The 22,043-nt window shown below is 40.4% G+C and overlaps 1 protein-coding gene across 8 annotated transcripts in view; it reads left to right on the top strand.

Annotated features, from left to right (window-relative positions):
• The window catches only part of LPP (LIM domain containing preferred translocation partner in lipoma), a 694,560-nt gene that overhangs the window by 656,966 nt on the left and 15,551 nt on the right, over positions 1–22,043 (top strand). For all 8 annotated transcript variants that reach the window (XM_082393255.1, XM_082393258.1, XM_082393259.1 and 5 more), the window contains 2 exons: positions 14,870–15,048; positions 20,672–20,792. In XM_082393255.1, the coding sequence (XP_082249381.1) occupies positions 14,870–15,048; positions 20,672–20,792 (300 nt within the window). The remainder of the gene's footprint in view (positions 1–14,869; positions 15,049–20,671; positions 20,793–22,043) is intronic.

Below are 22,043 nucleotides of genomic sequence, written 5' to 3'. Positions count from 1 at the left end.
AAGTTATGGATGTCTGAGCCCCGACCCCAGGGATAACGATGAAATAGGTCTGGGAGTGGTCTGGGAATCTTTAGTTTTTAAAGCTGTCTGATGAGTCCGTGCTAATGTGTTGTAAACAAATCAGTATGGTGGCAGATTGGAGTAGACAGAAACGGTGAGGCTGAGAGGCCAATTAGGAGGCTACTGTGATTCTACCTAGGTGAGAGATGACGGAATAATATGGTAGAGAAAGAGAATAATTGATGAATTTACATATTTAGTAGGCACAATAGTAGAACTTGGTGCCTCATGGGATGCAGGAAGAGGGAAGTTGATACTGATTTTGCTGTCAAACATCTTTTAATAGTAGCAAAATTGTAGCTCTTGAAATATATCTAACTTGAACTTACTGGTTTGAGGTAAAGGATGGGAGGAAAATATGTAAAATATGATCATTAACATTACTAAAATTTTTTGTTATCTGGAACAGTAACCCAGATCCAACAAGGTAAAATGTAAGAGAGACAAAAGTCAAATCTTATTCTTAGCTTTAAAAATTAACTCTGCAAGTACATATGAGGATCATTTAATTTGACAGACGTTCATGTCAAAAAAAAGAAAAAAAAGACTTGGAGACAATCTGACCCCAAGATCAATAATAATAAATAAGACCACAGCAAAGTAAATGCACCTTCAGCAGCACTCATATAAGGAGAAGCATGTAGAAGAGGGGAAACTGTAGTTCCTAGAGTGATGTGTTTATTCCTGGGGCCCACACATTGAAAGGAACTGGCGCAGAAGAGGATGGTCAAGAGGATAAGATGACAGAAATCATGTCCCATAAGTAATTGTTGAAGGAATCCAGGTGTTTATCCCAATAAAGAGAAGGCTAAGGGGAGGGGCAATTTTTTTTAATATTCTTTAGGGCTGTTATATAGAAAAAGCAACAGACTTGTCCTGAGAGGGCAGAAGTAGGGCTAATGAGGTGGCAGGTATTTAAATTGATATAGTAAAGAATATTCTAACAATTAGACCTCCTGGTAGAATGGACACCTTCTGAGACCGTCTGCTGTGACTGGACATGGCAAAAGCAATCCCAGGGACTGGACAAGTGTTGACTGACTGACTGAGGATGTTACAGAGGGGATTTATGGATCAGACAGATTGACTGGGGCAGATGGTCCCTAAGGTCCTTCTCACTTTGATGTTACTCCATGTTGTACGTGAAGTTGTAGCCCCTTAATTTTTTTGACAGTACAATTAAATAGGTAAGTTGTCTTTATTAATTGATGCCAACGCTAAGAGAAAGTTGTTGTCTTTTCACATGTAGAGATGTTAAGAATAGTACTGGAAGCTTTTGGAGAAAAAGATCTCTATACATATAGTTCTGTACCAGTTTATTCTCAGGCTATTACTGGGAATAAACAATAGCTTGCCAAATATGAAAAACACATTATCCCCCCATATGGAAGAGGAAGGTCTGTTTTGCATGTATATGGTTTGGGCATTATTGTTACTCAGAATGCCCTAGCTGAATAAACCTAACTGGCCTCATCAAGTTACAGGATATTAATTTATGTGGCCATGTCCAAAAGTTAATATTTATTCATTCAAGTATTTCTTCAATAAACCATCTCTTCCATATTTCATTCACCCTCTTTCATGCTAGAAACATACATTTTTAATTGTTATATTGGAAGAGCTCATAATCAAATATGGAAACTGTGCTTATGTTTCAGTTACTATGGCTACATGCCTAACCATTCCAAAACTTAGTAGCTGAAGAGAACAATCAACATTTATTATCTCTTACGTTTGGTGGGTCAGGCATTTGATAGCACCTCAAATGAGCAATTCTGGCTTGGGGGTCCCTCATGAGATTCCTGGATCTGAGTTCTCCCAAAGACTTCTTCACCTGTACGTCTGGTGCCCAGCCTGGGAATACTTGAGTACCTGTTCTAGAACAACTGGGGTTCTTCAGGCATCTCCCTCTATCTGTGTGTAGTCTCTTCAGCGTGGCAGCTTCAGCGTAGCTCAGCTTCTAACATGACAACTCAGGGCTTCAAAGGTATGTGTCTCAGAAGAAGACCATCTCTCATTTTATGAGTAGCACTGGGAGTCATACAGCATCACTTCTACCGCGTTCCATTGGCCAGGCAGTTACAAATGTCCTCCCGGGCATCCATCTCTCCCTGATGGACAGTCAGGATCCATCACACTAGAAGAGGAGTATATGGGATGAGATATGTGTTGATGTCACATCTTTGGAAAGTACACTGTGTCATAGCATTTAGACAGATGACACTCTACACAGGGTCTGTGCTATCATGAAGGTATGAACAGGGCCGTGAAAGAACAGAAGAGTAGGGAAACGATTAGTAAGAAAGGTTGCATTCACATGCCCTGGGTCATAAAATCTGAGCCATCTAACTTGTTAAGAAATGTTCAAGGCAGAGGCAACAGTGGATGTAAAATCATGCAAGAACAAGGCGTGTGAAGTGTTAAGAAGTTTGGATTGACAGGTTAAAGACCGTATTGGGGGAATGGTGGGGTAGGTGCCTGGAAAGGGAAGGGAAGACAATATCCTGAAGGGCCTTGGGTGTCAAGTTAAAAAGTTCGGCACTGGGGAGCAGTGACTGGCTTTAGAGCACAGGCATATTGGATGATGCTCTTGTGTAATCTCCATCCACATTCTTTCCTGCCTTTGATAGTAAACATATCATCTCTGTTAAAGTTTGCTTCCTAGTTTAAACTGAACGCAAACTCTAAACCATCAAATCATTTTAGATTTTTTTTTTTTTTTACCCCACCACAAACAACTCTAGGATGGCATGCATTTGAACAAACCCAAAGTGATTTCACTCTTCTAATTTTCAGAGCTTTTGGCTAGATGCAGAGTGAGAAATTCATACCTTTTTCAAGTAGCGTGGGTTCTTTTTTTCCCAATTCCTCTCATCCATCTGGTTCTCTGGAGGTCTTGGAATCCAGGAAAGTGTTAGTTCACTGTGCTGAAATCCAAAAAAGACTGCTAAACTGTGAAAGAAAATTTGCATTCCAGAGACACTGAAAGAGTTAGTCCACCACCCTTTTGTAGCAGCAAAGAGAAAACATCTGTATTTTCTGTCCCCTTTGTTTTTCAGCAGTTACAGAATGCAAAACCCTATATTAGTTGTTTCTGCCTTTCTTACCTACTTAATGTAAACCACTTCCGGCACGGTGAGGGTAGAGAGAGGAACCAAAACATGGAATTATTTTATTTCTCGTGTCAGAAAATATTACAGCCAAGATACAGTTGAAGGAAAGGAAATCACTTCACCGGCTTCACTTTGTACTCTTCAGGAGGTCACGTTCTTATGAATAGGTGCCAGAGCCCAGTGTTTGACATATACATTGGCAGTGCTCTGCTCAGAAGGAAACTGCACAGTCGCAGCCATGATGTTGCCATGTCATCAGGGTCTTTCTAAGTGATGGTGCTGTCTTTTGTCTTCCACTGGCAGAAGTATAATTAGAAGGGCTTGTTTTCACCAGAAGCCAAATCATTGCCAAATCTGTTAGACTGATCTCTAGAGAATCGAAGTTAGCTCATGGCCCTCTGGCTGTTCTCTTTGCCACTCCCAGGAGTTAAAGGCTTAACGTTTTCTTTCTTTTGAAAGAGGATCAAGTTTGGTTCAAACAAGCTTTTCTGTCATCCCCAGAAGTACAAGGAGAGACCTTCCGTGACCCTAGTTGTTTGGCTCAGACCACTTATGGCTTGTTATAATTTAGGAAGTAATTGCAATTCATAAAGCCAGGTAGAAGATAAACATCTTGGCAGAGCTGAGTTTCAGGCAGTTCTGAAGGGAACCGACACGTGAGCAGAATGGTATTGGGAACATTTCTAGTCTCTGCTTGCAGTTCTTGATTCTAATGGATGATTCACAATAGATTTAATTCTGATCTGAAATGCACAGGCAGGCAGTCATTGCTATGTATACATGGGGCTGAAAACATCACTGAAACCCCAGTTTTAGATTTTGCCCCTGGATGGGTCAGTTACCCATGGTAGACAGATACAATAAGTAAAAAGAGTGTTGTCCTACCTACTATGTTGTGTAATTAACTTCAGATCATTTATATTCTTAGCGAAGTTTGTAGCACTGATTTTTTGAGAAATATACTATTGCTGAGGTAGAACCAAAAAACCCAAGAATTGGAAGAGACCTTAGGTAGTTAAATGTCATTTACTTTTTTCATTCAACAAATACTTATTAAGTGCCTGTTATATGTTAAGTACTGCTCCACAGGCTGTGAATGCAGTCGTGTCTCAGGCTGGTGGGGAGATAAGCACTAAGTATGTCAGCAACTAAATCCAGGAGGTGATATCCGATAGTAATAAGGACTGTGAAGAAAGTAACAGGGTCATGAGCTAGAGTCTGGCTCAGGAGAGGGGACTGCTTACGTAGGGTGTTGATGGAAGGCCATCTGAGGATGGTGATGGAATTTCAGGTCTGTCTATGGGAATAAGTGCTGTTGGATGACTCTTGGGAGTATTCATTCCCAATCATTCATTTACTGACTTAATAAAATATTTGTTCTGTTCCTTCTATGTGCCAGTCATTTTTCAGTGAACTAGGGGTGAAGCAGTGGACAAGACAATGAGCCCTGCCCTATTGAAAGTTTTGTTCAGCCTCAAAGCAATCATGGAGTTTCAAGGGACCAAGAGGTCTATTAACTTAGGTCTCTTATTTTAGAGGTGAAGGAGTTTAGGCCCAGAGAAGCAAATGCTTTGCACATGCCTCCCTGCCAGTGGCTGGGCTTTGCAAGACTAGAGCACAGCCCTTGGCTTAGGGTCATTTCTCTTTGTCACTGTACCATGCGGGATTTCCATAAACATCTGTTTCAACAATTCCAGTTTCTAATAGTGCTGGGCTTAGTATTGGGACCCAAAGATAAGTCATTTTCCCCATCAGGACCTCCTGTCTGCTCTAAATTGAAGAGAACATGATTGAGGGTGATTAAGATAGTGCCTCACAGGCACAGGTATCAGGGGTTTAGTTAGGGACCCTGCCAAGTGTATCTGCAGTAAACTACATGTTCCATGAGGCTTCTCTGTGTACATCCTAAATGCCTGGTATGTAACTGGTCCATCACTTATTAGGTGTTCCAGGTATGTCAAAATATAATAAGAAAAATATATGTTGAAAACAAAACAAAAATGAAAGGAAAAAAACACACTGTATTTTCTCAAACTCAATATACATAGGATTGTGGATGTCTGTTTGTACAGATCATATTTTCTTCTCTCCAGTAATAAGAGTAATGCAAAGTAACCTCTCAGTTGATTAGTCAGAAACTGAAGAACTAATAATTAGGTTCTGTTCTCACGTGGAACAGTAATTTTACCCAGAGAAAAGAACTTTATGACAATATTTTTACATCTCTTTACATTCTTCAAGAGTGAATCTTACATTTCTCATCTCATTTAATTATCACAATTCTGGGAGGTAGACAGGACAGGATAATTATATCTCATTCTGTGGATGAGAAAATTGACACTCAGATTATGGAATTTTGTTCAAGATGCCGTGATATTCTAGCTACTCTGCAAAGTGTCTGCCTCAGTGAAACTGGTCTGAGTGTCTATTAATAACCTCTGTTTACAAGTTGCAAATAGCAGGCATTATAAAAGCTGGACCTAATACATCATGCCATGATGCTGAGTTTAGGATTAGCTCCTCTGAGTTACTGGCCGGAGAACCTCTATACTTGTCAGTGTGAGACAGCCTTGTTTTGACAGTGACGAAAATCCAAGTAATGTAATATACTCCACCTAATGATTTTCCATTGGTCATGTAAATAATTGTCAATAACTAATCAACAAGAGTTGTCATATTCTTATGGTTAACAAGGGCCGGAACACCAAAGAGAAGTTTTGGTGCTCCAAAGAGGATCTAGTATGGGGTTTGGAAAGAGCACTATATAGAAGCCAAGGTAATTGGTTAGAAACCTTGGTTTCATATACTGCTCAGCTCTTTCACTAGTTTACAACATTAGGCAATCAACTTCCCTGAATGCAGTGTCCTAGTATATAAGGCAAGAGAGTTGGGCAAGATGATTTCAATGATTTTTTTCAAGTGCAAGCAAACTGTGTATTTGTGAAAGGCTATAGCACAGCAGTTTGCTAAAGGTTAATATCTCCATTCAATGTAATTGCCATTAAAGGGAACCAGATAGCAAGAGATAGGAAAAATCTGTTAATTGGAGAACAGTGTGAAGTAGAAGAATGAACAACTTTGTCTTTGGACTTAAAACACATAGGGTTTCAAATCCAACCACATTTATAGGTACGTGGCATGTAACAGGGATAAGAATTCTACCATTCTACTGACTGTTGTGGAGATCAAATGAGGTCCTGGTTGGGTACCGTTACTAAACTTTAAAAACTCTACCAAAGCAAAGTGTCAGTTTTTGTTTTGCGAGTATAACATGATGTAAATTACTTTTATGAAGAACTAAGGTATTTAAGGGTTTGAAGTATAATAATTTTACATGAAAGGAAGAACAGCTTTTCCACAAAATTCTCATGGACGTAGGGGGGAAACCTCTTAGGAATCCAGAAGCCCATTTTATGTTTTTATGTAATCCAGTTGTCCCAGAGTATCATGCACAGAATTCCTTCAATAATCCATTTCTTTAAGTAGAGATGTAAAATATAAGAGAATTGATGGTGAAACAAAAAGTTGGAAATGTAGTGCTTACATATAATAATTTAATTAAATGATCAAGGAATGTCAAGTTAATTCAATATATGTTCTACTCTCCTAGAATTTGTAAGAATCACACAAAACTAACATTTATTATACAGCCAGGCACTGTGTACTTGTTTTCATATATGTGATCTCATTTAGTCCTTACAACACTGCCGTGTAAATATTTTCATTCTTCTATACTAGATGAGGAAACAAAAGATCGAAGAGGTCAAGAAAGTTGCCTAGATTTCAAACCCAGGTCTCTTAAATCTACCAGTAATTCTTTTACCTCACATCACAGACTCTTCTCTGATTCCTGAGTTAACAAGTCGCAACAGACTGTACCTTAATGATGTTGTAAAGGGAAGTCTATGATCTGACTTAGCTTGGAAGGAAAGGAATTCTACCCTTTTTTTCCCCTCTCACAATAATCTCAGTGGAGTGCTGTGATCTTTTAATTTTGCTCCTGGCATAAAGGTCTGACACGCTCATCAAGTCCCAGCTCCCCCATCATTTTTCTCAAGGGTTAGGAGACGTTCAAGATAACTGTTTTTGTTTTGAACGAACTAGCATTCCACAAGGGCTACACATTTTAAGGTAAAATAGCACCTCTCTGGGCCTGAAGGTATAGACAAACTAAATGTCCTTTAATGGAGATTCTTTTTTTAATTCACTAAAGCTCAGATTGTAAGCCCAACCTAAGTGCTTCAGAATAAACAGGAGGGTATTATTTACTTTGTGAAGAATGTGATTTGTGGCTCATGGCAAAATTGAATAAAATGATCTAATTGTCTTGATGTTTGTGTCCTTTCTGTGGGTTTTTTCCCTTGTGGTTTTAAGACACATTTCTTAATTTTAAATCCAGTTTATTTAGTTCAAATATAAACAGAAAATCTTATAAGAATTGTTTTCCCTAAATTCTATGTTAATAGTCACACATGTTTTGTTTGAGTTAATTTAACACAAAGACACGCATCTCTAGCAATGTTGAGTTCCCTTTTACCAATGCTGCCCAATACACTGATTTTCTTACAATATTCTTCCTGTGAAATGAATTTTGTCTCAGTGTAGGCATATCTGGGACTTACATAATGAAGACTTTTGTTATAACACAACATTAATTCCAAAAACTGTTATAATGTGGGTTTTTTTTTTCAAGAGCCAACTCAAATCCCACTTAGAATAGATTCCCAGAATCGTACATCACCACCACATTGCCTGCTCCCTCACCATTCATAAGTAATTACCCTCTTCTCTGTGTTCCCATCACACATTACTCATTCCTCTATAACAGCAATTTGTTGTGCCCTTCGCCTCTAGTCAGTTATTTACAGAAGTGTCTACCTCTCCTACCATGGTGGGAACCTCTGCGGGCAGGCATGGTGTCCGTCTGTTCTCTCTTCAGCCGTACCTGCCAGGATGTTAAATGTTTTGTCCCACTCTTGAGGCTTTCTGCAATGTTAAATTATGTGGGGAGGCAGCTCTGCTCATCAGAAAATCATGTGAAAAGTTTTTTTAAAGGGTATTTATGAGAAAGCTGAGGTAACACAGGCGTTGGATGCAAAGAGTTGTGCTCAAAAAGAGTAACAGAAGTGACAAAAATAAGAATGTTGAAGTTCTTTTACTGAATTTTCAGTTGCATGTTTCATAGCTGTCATTTTGTGTGTGGCGGTAATGACATCAAAAGAAAATACATCTTGAGGTTTTGATGCCATTTGATAAATTGACTCAAAATTTTTCCTGTTTTGAAAAATCAGAATTCTCACCTACAGAGTAGGAATTTTGATTCTGATTGGAAAATCACAGTCATAGGGATGGGATATCACTAGGCTTACCATTGTTATTTTCAGTCTGTTTTGAAACGCATATTAGATATAAATACAGTATAGATTTCGATTTAAGATATAGATATAGGCAAAGGACATTTGGAAAGTGCACAAAAACTTTCAATAAGTAATGCATGCCTCACTGGGAGGCAGAGATGTTGGGCAGTTTTGTACTGCAGGCTTATTAGGAAAACTACCAAGATAAAATGATGTCTTCATTTGTGAAGGAAACCCAGAAGTACTGTCATTACCTGAGAAGCCTTGATTACCAGAATCAAGAATAAGTTTGTATTCCAGAATTAAAGTAGGTAATACAATTATTTGAGTTTAAATAATGTCAATGGCATTTCAATGGAGCTTGCTGAGTCATAGCCCTGTTCTCTTCTTACTGTACCGCATTGCTATTCTGTTGGGAACACCTACACTTAGGCTGTGCTTCCCAACTTCTTTCACATCACGATTCATGTGGAAAGTGATGGCATTCATTCAGCACACTGGCGTGAGTAGATGAGGCTTCTCTTGGCCCAAGGTGACTGCTCAGGGACTATGGAATCTCTGGCCCCTTCTGACCCTCCCAAATATGGTACACCTGGGGCCCATTTGAGGCACACTGTGTCTTAGCCTGCCAGTTGAGAAGCTTTGCACTAGAGACTTGTTTTGCATGATTAAATAGAATAATTTTATTTTACGGCAAGTATCCAGAGTTTATTCATGATGAAACCAATATTTGTGCAGCATCAATTTTATGCAAGGATACTGTTGTAGATGCTAAGGATCCAACAATGAATTTTCTGTCTTACCCCGTGGGAGCCAATGAAATTGACAGTAGACGAACTATCTTAAGATCTCAACGTGTTTCCTCTCTTTATTTATATGCATGTAGCTTGCAGGTCGTCAGCCTTATATTTGTAATGTGAAGTATGGCTACTGAAATATGGAATAGGTATACTGTGATATAGCAGTGGGGTTATCCACTGGATGGGGAATTAGACCTATACTCTTAATTCCAAATCTTCCACTAGTAGTTTTCCCTCTCTGCACCTTAGTTTCTTGAATCTGGTAGTTGGACCAGATGGATGGGTTTTAAACTATACTATATGGATTCCCCACAGGCTCCATCCTTTCCTGTTCTTCATCCAGAAGTGATTTGGGACTCTTTTGGATGTGCTTCTTTGATACATTGTTTCCCTGAACAAAGGATTATGGAAGAGGGAGGCAAGTGAGGGAAGTTGAAAACTTCTGGACCAGAATAATCTTTAAAGACTTTTAAAAGTCTCATATTTTCTAACTCTCCTTTTTTTTTTCTTTTTATTCTTAGCTCAACAAGACCAAAACTGTATGTAGAACATGAGATGTCACCCTTAATCTTTCCAAGAGTCTTTTCTGTTCCAGTATTGCTTTGGTACCTAAAAAAAAAAAACAATAAAGACTGAATATAAGATCACATTTTAATTTTATGAAATGAAAATTTTAACATTTCTAAATGGCAATACTTTATGGTCTTCCAAATCTTCAAATATTTATGTCTCTTGATTTAAAATCTTCAACAGCGAACACACATACACCTAAGTAATATATAAATTTTAGAAATATTATTTTCTCCATCATATAACTAGTAGTCAATGCTTATGTTACCTGTATGCTTCATTTAGATTCAGATGATTCTTCCAGCTCTTCTGACTGTGAATTAGAGAATTTATTTATACAATATCCAAGGACAGAAAAGATACAACCAGATTGTATCTCTTAATTTAAAAACAGTTGCATTTGGGAGTTTTGTGTACAAGGTTTGTTGGTGATTTTATTTTTACTTTCACTTAACTTTTTGTTTTTAATCACAATTGTATTGCCATCATTTCAGAAAAGTTGATAAGCTGTGCCTTTTAGCAGTTAAATAATTTCTTGGTTTTTCTGCTACTCTTAACATCTTCTCTTGTTAACCACACTCTCATTGAAGTAACTGCTTAAAACATTTTCAAAAAATCCTTAAAAATCTTCAAACAGGGCCTAGGATTTTTAAAAAACGTAAAATCTAGACTATTCTTTCAGCTTAATCTAGAAGGTGTTTCACACCTGGTTACTTGTTGCCTAATGTGTGTCATGGACCATGGAGGTCCTGGGCAAGGATGCTTACTGTTGTGACTGCTGTATTGCACTGCCCAGACCCCCTTCAGGACTGAGGCTCTCACTCCCCCACTGGCTGGGATTGTTGGCTGCTGACGGTTCACAGCTGAGTCCCTCTCTTCTTCCTTGCAAGCAGCCCATATCCATTGGCTGGCAGATGTAAGGGTATAAAAGCCCTACCCCCTAGCTTCAAGGAAAGACAATTCTGCAGAGCCATCCGAACTCCAGAGTTCTCCGTGAAACCATCAGAAGCCTTTGTTATGACTGAACCATAGTTCAATTCCTCCCTCTATCCAGATGCTTCCTGTTCTCACCCACAGGCATGAGCTCAAAACCACTCTTCAATAACTTCTTTAGTGCAAAGCTCTGTTTCAGAATCTGATTCCTAGCAAACTCAACCTATGACTATAGCTCCATACGGGGAGAGCAGGGTGCCACTGTTTGGTCACGGAGGTTGACATAAACCTTTAAATCAAGGACATTATTATATTCGGTGTCATAGAAGCATCATACAATCCTATGGGAGTGGAAGAAGTGACTTATTTTGCTTGGAGTATAACAAAGGAAGAATTACGAAAGGTTTTGCAGAAGAGGTAATGTTTGAGCTTAACTTTGAAGAATGAGTAGGTCTTCTCTAGACAAAGAAGGATGTGAGGTAGTCTGGGTTTGTAAAAGAACACAGCTTATTAAAGATGTGGCAGAGAGCTCAGTGTGGCAGCTGGAAGGTGGGCTCCACGGGTGGGGTCCCAGTAGAGATGGGTCCAGAGCCAGGCCATGAAGCACTCTACTGATTTTGAAGGTTCTTATGCTGGAGTGTCCTCTTCCTCCCTAATTCCCGTCTGTCAAACTTGGCACCCCTGCTTCACATACAAGATGTAATTTGAGTAGATATACTTAGAGACACCCTTCTTCCACTTGTTTGCTTGAAGACTTGTTATTTCTTTTTCTATTTTCTTAAATACTATTTTATTTATTAACCGTTTCATTTTAACCTACTTTAGAAAAGCTTCATGTTTATATAAAGAGTGTATCTTTTAGTCTGGCTTTAAAATAACCTTCTATAAAAAGACACAAAGATCTTTCTCTATCGTGCTTAAAATTCTACCACTAGCAATTTCTGGAATTCCAAGTGGTAAGGTAAAGTAATGTTTAGATAGTCCAGATTTCTAACACATGAACCCTCGTTTCAAGCCTCAGATGAAGGGTTGTCCAGTTGTTTTTAGTATATCTCTAGTAATGGAAACATTGACCTTTACCTGTTTCTGTTAATACTGATATATCACGGAGTAACAAAATTGCAGAGTTGGAATTAATCATTGTTTTACAGGTGAGAAAACCAAGGTCTAGAGAGAAGAAATCATTTACCTAAGGTCATACAGTAGATGTTGACAAATCCAGAGGGACAATTCATATTCTTCATCTAGCAACTTTGTCTCTCTATGGCTACATAATGAATTCATTAGATACCTATCTGAATTATTGGGAGGCAGGAAACTGGGGTACCAACCCATCCTCTGCCCCTAATCATCTCCATGACTCAGGTCCCAGCTGTATCCGTCTTCCAGGTCTGTTTTCTCACCTGGGAAATCAGAGGTCTGGACTAGAGGAACTCCAGAGCCCTCCTCCCAGGCATTTTAAGAGTCTTTATCCTTTCTTTAGGAGCAGATATGTCTAAGGGTCCTAGTGGGCCAGTTGAAGACTGAAAGGAGAAGAATACAGTAAAGAGAACTGGCTCAGGAAGATTCACATGTCCTCCTCAACCATTTGCTAGTCCAAGCTTCTAGTCAGATGCATTCTTGGAGCCTTTATTTTCTGATTTAGGGGCATTTTACAATAGTCTCACTTTAGGTATATTTTACACTGTTCTTCCTTTGTAGCAGAAATGTTCAGATTACCTGTTCTTTAAACATGGACCATAAAGTCTTTCCTCAGAAACTGACTCTACCTTATATGCTGCTGCTGGTTTTGAGTAAATGGGCTTGAATCTTGCAGCCAAGCCTCAATGCAAACAAAAATATTTTCTGGTCAAGCATTTTCTCGTTTGTTCAACTCCATTACAGGGTTGGCTTTAAAAAAAAAAAAAAAAAAAAAAGTGAAAACCCACAGAAGAGCAAAACACAAACCCTGGGAAGACAGTTTCCAGCCACATTAGCTCAGATCACCAGGGTAGAAAAGAACCAGGGCCTTCATTGTCGAGACCATCGTCATCTCCAGACTCTCATCTTATGTTCTTCTGCTATTTTAATTTCACCACTTCAAAATGGGGGGAAAATAGGTTAATAGTTTCCATGAGTTTAGACTGTGACCAGAGGCATACTAAGCAATTTCAGAACCTCCAGCAACCGCAACTTGGAGGAGAGGACGGTGATGGATTTACTGTCCTCTGGATTCCAGAGTTAGGGGAATCGGGCCAGCACTGTGATGCCAGAGTGGGATGTAAACAATATTCCTTCCTTCATTCTTTTTGCACATATTCATCCTGAGTTTCTTTTTATTCCAGGTAGTATACCAGGTGAAGCATGGAACAGAGAAATACATTCTTAAGACATAGTCCCTGCCCTTAAAGAATTGCAGTATAGTAGAGGAAATAGACATATGTGCAAATAACTTCAATACAGTGAACACTGTAAGTGCTTTAAGCAACATGAATTAAGTGCTCAGGAAGGGGAGAGAAAGAAGCAATTTATTCCAACTGAAGGCATTGAGGAAGGCTTTACTGGGGAGATGCCTTCTGACCCGTACCTTGAAAGGTCAAAATAGCAAATTGTGATTCCTTCTAGGCATTAGCCAATGCACAGAAATATGGAAGCTTCTCGTAGGTTTGAACAAAAGTGAGCAGTCTGAGACATCAGGGGAATCTGAGCCTAAAAAGGGAGTTTGCATGTCAGGTAAGGAACGAGCTGTTTTCACATTGTGGAGCCATATAAGTTTTCCTAGCAAGAAAGCTGCTTGTTCACATCTGTGTTTTAGAAAGGAAACTGGAAGTCACTGTGAGGATGGGCAAGTGTTACAGGAAGAGAGATGGAAACAAGAAGCCAGTCAGGAACTGTTGCTGTAGTTGTCATCAGCACACTAGTTATCTACCTACAGGCACGCCTTGCCTCATGCCCATTTAAAGTTTCCAGTGGTAAGAGGGAAATTACCCCTTGATTTCCACATCCCTTCGAGTTCCACATGTTTCTAATCAGATCCCCATCCCAGGTTTATTCTAAATCGTAAACTCATTGAGTCAGTCCAGACTTCTCAGTTGAAATATAGCACATTACATGTGAAACATGGCTGTTGGTAAGAGAGCATGGTATTCTAGGCAAGGATGGAAAGTTAACAGCTAATTGTATCAATCTTTCTGAGTCCTGACTCAATAAATGGTATCCCTTTTAAAGGGGGGGAGGATTTATTTTTAAAGCTGAGCATATTTTTAAAGCCAAATAAATTGACTTTCTTAATTCATTTCTCAAAACTGGAACCCCTCTAGGTTCAACATTTCCATCAAGAGTTCACAACACTAAGCGTGGAGGTGGTGTTTGAATCAAGGCTTTAAATGATCAAAAGCCTCGTTGATTATGCTGAGCTCTGATTGGGTTCTGCAACCAGCATGCTCTCTGAGAGTCTGGGTCGTCAGAAAGACCACTCTAAAATGTTAAGGTCCTTGGTGACCCCACTAGGATTTTGATGACTAATCAAGTTTTAGAAGTAATAGAGAAGTATTCTTCCAGTGGAGAACCCGGATTGTGTAGTTCAGGGGTCAAAAAACTATCGCCATGGCCAAATCCAGCCTGCTTTTGTAAATAAAGTTTTATTGAAACACAGTCATGCCCATTTACTTACACACTGTCTATGGCTGCCTTCCTGCCACTACAGCAAAATTGAGTTGCTCTAACAAAGCTAGAAGTATTTACTACATGGGCCTTTACAGAAAAGTTTGCTATTACCCCTGCTGTATTGGAAAGGAACACGAGTAGAAGTCAGACAACATGAGTTCTAAATCCTAGATTTGCCACCCAGAACCTGCATGACCTTAGAAAAGCGACTTGATCCATCTGTGTTTCATTCTCTCTGTAATAAAGATATACACTCTGCCTTCCTCCAAATACTGTGATAAGCACATGAGCCCATGTGTTCTGTAACAGTGCTTGTCATGCTGTAAGTTACTACATAAATGGAGCTCTTCACGTCTTAGCCTAACGTTGGCATTTTTCTTTTCCTCCTCAGAATACCCTGGAGCAGTGCAGCGTGTGCTCCAAGCCCATCATGGAGCGGATTCTCCGAGCCACTGGGAAGGCCTATCATCCTCACTGCTTTACCTGCGTGATGTGCCACCGCAGCCTGGATGGGATCCCGTTCACCGTGGACGCTGGCGGCCTCATCCACTGCATCGAAGACTTCCACAAGTAGGCAACCTACTCTCCCTCCTGCAGCCTAATTGTCCTCTTGGGGTCTATTCTTACTGCCTGTATCTGGGCTTCACACTCTTCTCTCTCCAAGCTATAGGATCTCCGGATTTGGTGGGACGTTAAAAAGAGGTTATTTATCCCCTCCTCCAATGCAGGAATTGATATTAGGTACTCCATGTGGTCCTCCAGCCTGGCCTCTGCTTCAAGACTTCCCTGGGGCTTATCCATCACATCTTTGTGTAGCTCTAATTATGAGGAAGTTGACTTAGCCGCAGAACATGTGTACTGGAAAGAGGCAGGATCCTGGGGTAGCTCTCCCTGGCCTAAACATGAACAAGATATGTGACAATGGACAAATTGCCCAATTTCTCTGAGCTTCTCAGTTTGGTCATTAGACCAGACCCTGTCTTAAAGCTTCCCATCTGAGACAGCCTAGGGTTCTCTCTAGAGCTGACCTCTACGTCTTGGCCACTCTGCATATAGGAGGTTATGGGAGGGACTGGCACAGAGAACAGTTCAACCCCTCTTGCTAATGCAGCCTCTCACATATTTGGAGGCTATTTTATGCCATTATCAGCATATTCACACCCTCCACTAAGCTCTAACCGCCCCCCCCCGCCGGTCTTCCCTTCCTCAGGATATTTTCTAATCTTTCGATGACGATTAAAAAGTAGAATCTTAAGGTCAAGACCACTTAACTGATGGGCCTGGAAAATTATGTCACCACTTCCTCACTTCTCTAATTTGTAGATCCCTCTTTATTATAGCTGGAGTTTTCATGAAAATTGTATAGCTTTGCATTTTGCTTATTCTTATTTGGTCAGTTTGTTGGTTGGTTAATTGGTTGATCACATTTGTTGCATATTTCTAGGAACCATATGACAGCTATAGATGTGGTTTGTAAATGGCAGACACGGAGGTTTCTGGCTCATGTTTGCTTCGCAGTGGCTTTAAGAACAGTCTGAGGCTCTCAGAGAGATGAAGCTCATATGGCTCACCAGTTTGGGTATCTGTTCTATGGCCTCCAGATGTGCAGTCTTGTGGGTTAATTTTCACCGCTCTGTTGATTGTCAACAACTGGGAGGTACTTGCCACAAACAGTTTGGGGACCTGAGACTCATATTTTAAAAAAAGAATTTCCTGACCACTTTTCAAGTAGCAGGGAAAGTGAAAACCTCACCAAAAGATGTGAGGCTGAATAAATTTAAAAAAACAAAACAAAAAAAAACCCCAGAGGCAGGAATTCTCGACCTGAATTAGACAAGAAAGGGCTCACTTTGAAAGGGCAGTCACAGCATAAATTGTACTTCACATTATTGATATTTTTAGCTTCTAATTACACATGAAAAAAAAAGAAAAAAATCCTGCATCTATTTAAGGGAAGTGAAAAGATACCATTGGGGAGTGTATTTCTGTCACTGTTTCTCTCCTTTCTTAGACTTACCCTAATCCAAGAAAGACTGATAGATATAATCAGAGCACACATGTTTCTGTTGCTGAAAAAGACTGATATGTTACACCCCTCAATTAAAACAGGAAATCAATTCTGACAAATGTAAGTTTATATCTATGCCATTTATCTTTCATTTCTAGGAGTGGAGAGCATAATTAGAGACTTGTGACTGGTGACATGTGTGTGGGTCTGAACACTCCAGGAAGGCAGACTTGAGCAACTGAAAGGGAAAAAGAATCTGAAACCCCCAATGCTCCCCATCACCGCTAATTCAGTGGCCAGTTAAAATACAAATTATTAAAAATACTGTTGTCTGCATGATTGGCAGGTATGCAGGGGGAAAAGCTTTTTGATCTTTTCTCCATTTCCCAAAGAAGAATAAAAGATACATTTTACAGAACTCCATTTCTGAGTCTTGAAAGGACTGGAATAAAAAGCAGCTACAAGTCCAACCCATTAGCCATGTCTTAGCCATGGACATTGCATGGCTAAGAAGAGTGGGCTGCAGAGAGGGGAATATAGCCGCCTTCTGCAGATTCTTGATCATTCTGAACAGATCTCCCATTTGTGAGCTTTTGGGAGATGTATTTCAATTCTGTTCTACCACATCTATGAAGAGTCCTCTATGTGCCAATTACTGTGCTTAGTGCTAAAGGAGAGAAATTGCATAGGTAGAAATACGTAGAGAGAAGCGCCTGCCTGCAAGGAGCTTGCCAGGACGAGGGGAGAGAATAAGTGCAGATTCTGTGTGATAGCAGGCAGAAAAGACTGTAAAGGTGACGATGTGAGGCACAGGCAAGGGCTTGAGCTGTCAGACCCAGAAGATATTACTCAGCCCTGGGATCTGAGTAAGCTTCTGGAAGCAGAGTGTACTAAATGGGAAATGGAGATTCTTGGCAGAAGGAACAACTCAGGCAATAACAAAGGGCCCAGAGTGAAGAAAGGCTCTCTGCTTTCAGGAAAGATCCGCTTGGCTGAAACGAGAACAGCCTGCGAATAGAAGCTATGGTGAGATGCAGGAGGCCCAGGAGAAGGAATTTATCTCTCCTGCTTAGAAACCATTCCTTTAAACTGGTGCTTCCCAAACTTCAGTGGGCTTACAAGTCACCTAGCGATCTTGTTAAATTGCAGATTTTAGTTCAGGAGGTCTGGGGTGGGGGTGCCTAAGATTCTGCCTTTCTGACAAGGTCCCAGGTGGTCTTGGACTGCACTCTGAGTAACAAGCTTCTGAAATGCTATTTTTAAAGCCTTGCTTATGGGCCATCCCCTCCATAACTGCCATCAGTCAGGGTTGGCCCAAATCCTCCATCCTATTAGGCAGAAACTCTGTCCCATATGTCATTTCAGATGACTGCTCAAACTAGTTCCCTGGCAGACTGCCTGTATCGCACCCTCACCCCCAAAACACACACACACACACACACACACACACACACACACACACAGACTTACTTTCCCATTTCACCTAAATGGCCATCTTTCAAGGCCCAACTCAATTATCATCTACTCTAAGAATCCTCCTCTGATCTCAGACGCTCCCTAAACCCATGTTTGAATTTATATCTCCTTCTCTATGTTTCATAGTTTTGTAAATTCACTATAGATAGCACCTTACATAGCCTGATTAGTAATAAAGAATACACACACACACACACACACACACACACACACACACACGCTATTTTACAGTAACCCCCTTAAATCATTTTTGCAATATGGTAGGATATGTATATATGTTAATAGAACAAATGCAGAAATATATAGAACTCCCTCACCAGTGTGATTGCTGGAGTCCGAGTTCATTTCTGTATTCCCAGTGCCAGGACAGTGAGCTCAGAAAAGCAGATTCATTTAACTGACCCTTTCACTGTGTTGAGTCTTTATTCCACTATCTGTGCTTTCTTATCAGGGATGTTACATGCATCCATTTATTTGTTTAATCAGCATCCATTTGTGGATTGCCAGAAATGTGCCAGGACTCAGTGATTAAGATCATCCCTCTCTGAGCTTTGGCTCCCATGGCTGTAAAGCAGAAATGATAAAAGTATTTCTTAATAATGTTTGCTATCAGTAAAAAATAAGGCCAAGTGTATAGAGTGCTTAACAAGGCTTGGCACAATAATAAGCACACAGTTTTAACCATCAGAAGTGTTTTTATCAAATTAATTTTATTGTTATTGTCTGCTTAGTGAGCTGAGCCTTGAAATAGACCACCTGGGATTTTTAACAATCCTCAAAATGCTGGCCAAGGAACACAGTGGGGACGGTGGAAACCACTGCCTGTCTCTTCACTTTGCCTTTTCCCATCATAGAAATGAGGCCAATTGGTAAGAGGAAATCATTACTCAGCAAGAATACAGTCTGTGCCTTTCCAAAGAGGAACCTTGAGATTGAACATAAAGGCCTAAGCAACATCTTTTCATGCGAAATGTGGCAAATACTTCATTCCATTAGATATTGCCTGACTTTCTACCTTCTGCACCAGTCACACTAGTTATTTCTAGAAACTCAGAAATAGAGCAAATCCTGTCCTTTGGAAGCTCACAGTTTTGAGGTCTCCAAAGATATGCAGATAATTACTGCTAAAATAGGCAATTTCAGTGAAAGATATTTTATCCTCAAGGAGTTAGTAATCCTACCTGGGGACATTGGGGAAGACTCACAGATAAAGTGATAGGCAAGACACACTTCTGACCTCACAGAGTTTACAGTCCCAGTGGGTTTGGGGAAGGAAATTTTGCAGCTGATTCCAGAAGGCTGCTTATTTCACTACTGATGACCCAGATTCAAAAATAATCAAGTAGTCCAAAGCAATTTTTTTTGCCACTGAGTATGAACTTCTTGCATAAAATACCAATTATAACAACTCTGATTACTGCCGCAATTGTACCATGATCCTCTAAATTTTTCTTTCATAGCAATCAATTGATCTGCTGCTTAATTCATATTTATTTAGATTGCAGCCATACAGATGCCTTTTGGGTGCTGCCAGGAAAATTAATATGTACATATAGAGTATAATGTATGTAAAGATGCTTTGACAACCATAAAGTGCTCTGCAAAGAGTTAGATTACTATCATTATTTCTTTTTAAGTCTCTACAAATAAATTTTAACATCATTAATCTTAAAACTATTACGATGAAAAAACTGAGTTGCTCAGTCTTTCTTTTTTAGTCTTTTCAGTTCTTATCCATTTCCGTTTCAAATCACGTCTCATTTCACACCTTCATAAATACCACACCTAATTTCCAGAAGATACAGATGGGTGCACAGCCTATATTTGCAGCCTATTAATCTGTTAAGAGAAAAAAAAAAATGTTATGGCCATTGGTCATATTAAGGAATATTAAGAGATTAGGAAATATTAAAATTCCTCACCAAGAGTTAACCTCAAAAACATATGGATATGTGTGTGTATGTATATATATATGTGTGTGTGTGTGTGTTGGGTGGGGAATTCATATACACATACCCTTTGGAAGTTCTAAAATCCTTTGAAGAATAGAGAACTGGACAGCTTTATAATTTTCTCTTTTTAAACAAAAGTTTAACACAACCAAAATATAAGAAGTGCAGATTTGGCCGTAGGAAGTTTGGTATAAAGAGTATTTAAACTCACTAACCTCTGCTGCTTTGAAAAGATACGTATTTGAGGTTTCTTGTGTTCATTCCTAGAATTCAAGACACATTTCAAAGAAGAGGCTTAATAATTGGGAATGAGGCAAAGTTACCAACCTCAGGATACTTGGGTAGCGCCTGGGGAGCACATACAGAAGTCTAGAAGCAGAAGTCAGAAACAAGTAGGGGCCTCCTTGCCTCTCTGGCTGACCTGCCCAAGCCCAGGGTTTGTGTTTGCGATCTATCCACAGGTGAATCCCACGCCACGGTAGCTCTTCATGCAGAAGCAGTGCACACACTTACGCCCCTACCTCACCAAATATCATGATATTTATCATCTAGAAGGACCTCAACAGTCACCAAGTGTAAGTCCCTTATTTTAAGCTGAGGAAGCAGACTCAAGGAAAGTGACTTGCTCAAGGTCACACAAGATGGCAGACCAGGTGTCCTGGCTCTTGGTTTATACCTTTTCTTTTCACCTCCAAGTCTCATCTTTTTGCCAGTGTCTATGCTCAGTATCTAACCAGAACTATCTCTCCGTTTTCAGGAAGTTTGCCCCCCGCTGTTCTGTGTGCAAGGAGCCTATCATGCCAGCCCCCGGCCAGGAAGAGACCGTCCGGATTGTGGCTCTGGATCGCGATTTCCATGTTCACTGCTACCGGTGTGAGGTCTGTGGTCAGCGCCCCCTCACCCTGCCAGGCCCAATAGAGCCGGATTTTCATAAATATAGCAATGATTAAATCTGGGGGAGCCCCTAGTGCCTGTGTTCATAGGACTTGTGTTTTACAAGAGGCCTGTAATCCAGGCTGGAAGTGACAAGGGAAGCCTCTTGCCCAAGGGCCATGTCTTCATTTATACAGCAAAGGGCAGCAAGTCTTTCTCCTCTAATCCGGGTATGAAAAGGTATAAAAACATTCAGAGAATGATTTTAAAACATTTTCTTGTCCTCGTCCTATGACTTACCCAGAGGCCCTCTTTGAAAGCACTTTTCTTGTTTTCTAGCAGCGCTTCCGAGTGCAGCAGTTAGCATTAGCTGTCTGCGAGAGATAGTGTGAACCTCTTTATTACCACATCCTCATGAGATTGGCTCTTCTAGTCCCACGAGGAGATTTTCCCAAGACACAGGCTGGCGGGGCTGGTGGGGTGGCCCCTGCTCTCCAGGACTGCAGTCATGTCATTCACCGCCTGAGCTGTAACGACCACCTGTTTCATGCAGTGTGCTTTGTTTGGCCCTACATGCCTCTCCCTGGCCTTCACATGAGCAAAGAGAATAAAAGACTTGCAGCTTTTACACTAGGTTTTATGACTAAAGAGAAACAGCAGTGTCCTCTCCTCCGTGCTGTATCCTTTAGAAAGTACAGCAGGGGCTTCCCTGGTGGTGCAGTGGTTGAGAATCTGCCTGCCAATGCAGGGGACACGGGTTCGAGCCCTGGTCTGGGAAGATCCCACATGCCGCGGAGCAGCTGGGCCCGTGAGCCACAACTACTGAGCCTGCGCGTCTGGAGCCTGTGCTCCGCAACAAGAGAGGCCGCGACAGTGAGAGGCCCGCGCACCGCGATGAAGAGTGGCCCCCACTTGCCAGAACTAGAGAAAGCCCTCGCACAGAAACGAAGACCCAACACAGCCATAAAAATAAATAAATTAATTAATTAATTTTAAAAAAAAAGAAAGAAAGTACAGCAGGTCATTTCCCTCCAGCCCCCGCCCCCAAACCTTAAGATTTTATTTTCTTTCTAAAGTTGGAATAAGTAAGTAGAGCCCGTTGGTGGCCCTTCTGCTTAGCAGGAGTCACTCTACAACTTAGCTTCTGCCCTGGAATTACCAGGAGATTCTGTCCCTGCACCTGTATATTACTTTTGAGAGATCCTTAAATTAATGATAAATGGCAAAGATGAGTTAGTGATTCGGGATCTCTTCTT

Source organism: Balaenoptera borealis, assembly GCF_965194805.1.
Source record: "Balaenoptera borealis genome assembly, chromosome: 5".
In the NCBI taxonomy this organism is placed as follows: Eukaryota; Metazoa; Chordata; class Mammalia; order Artiodactyla; family Balaenopteridae; genus Balaenoptera; species Balaenoptera borealis.
This window is presented reverse-complemented; position numbering and strand designations above follow the sequence as displayed.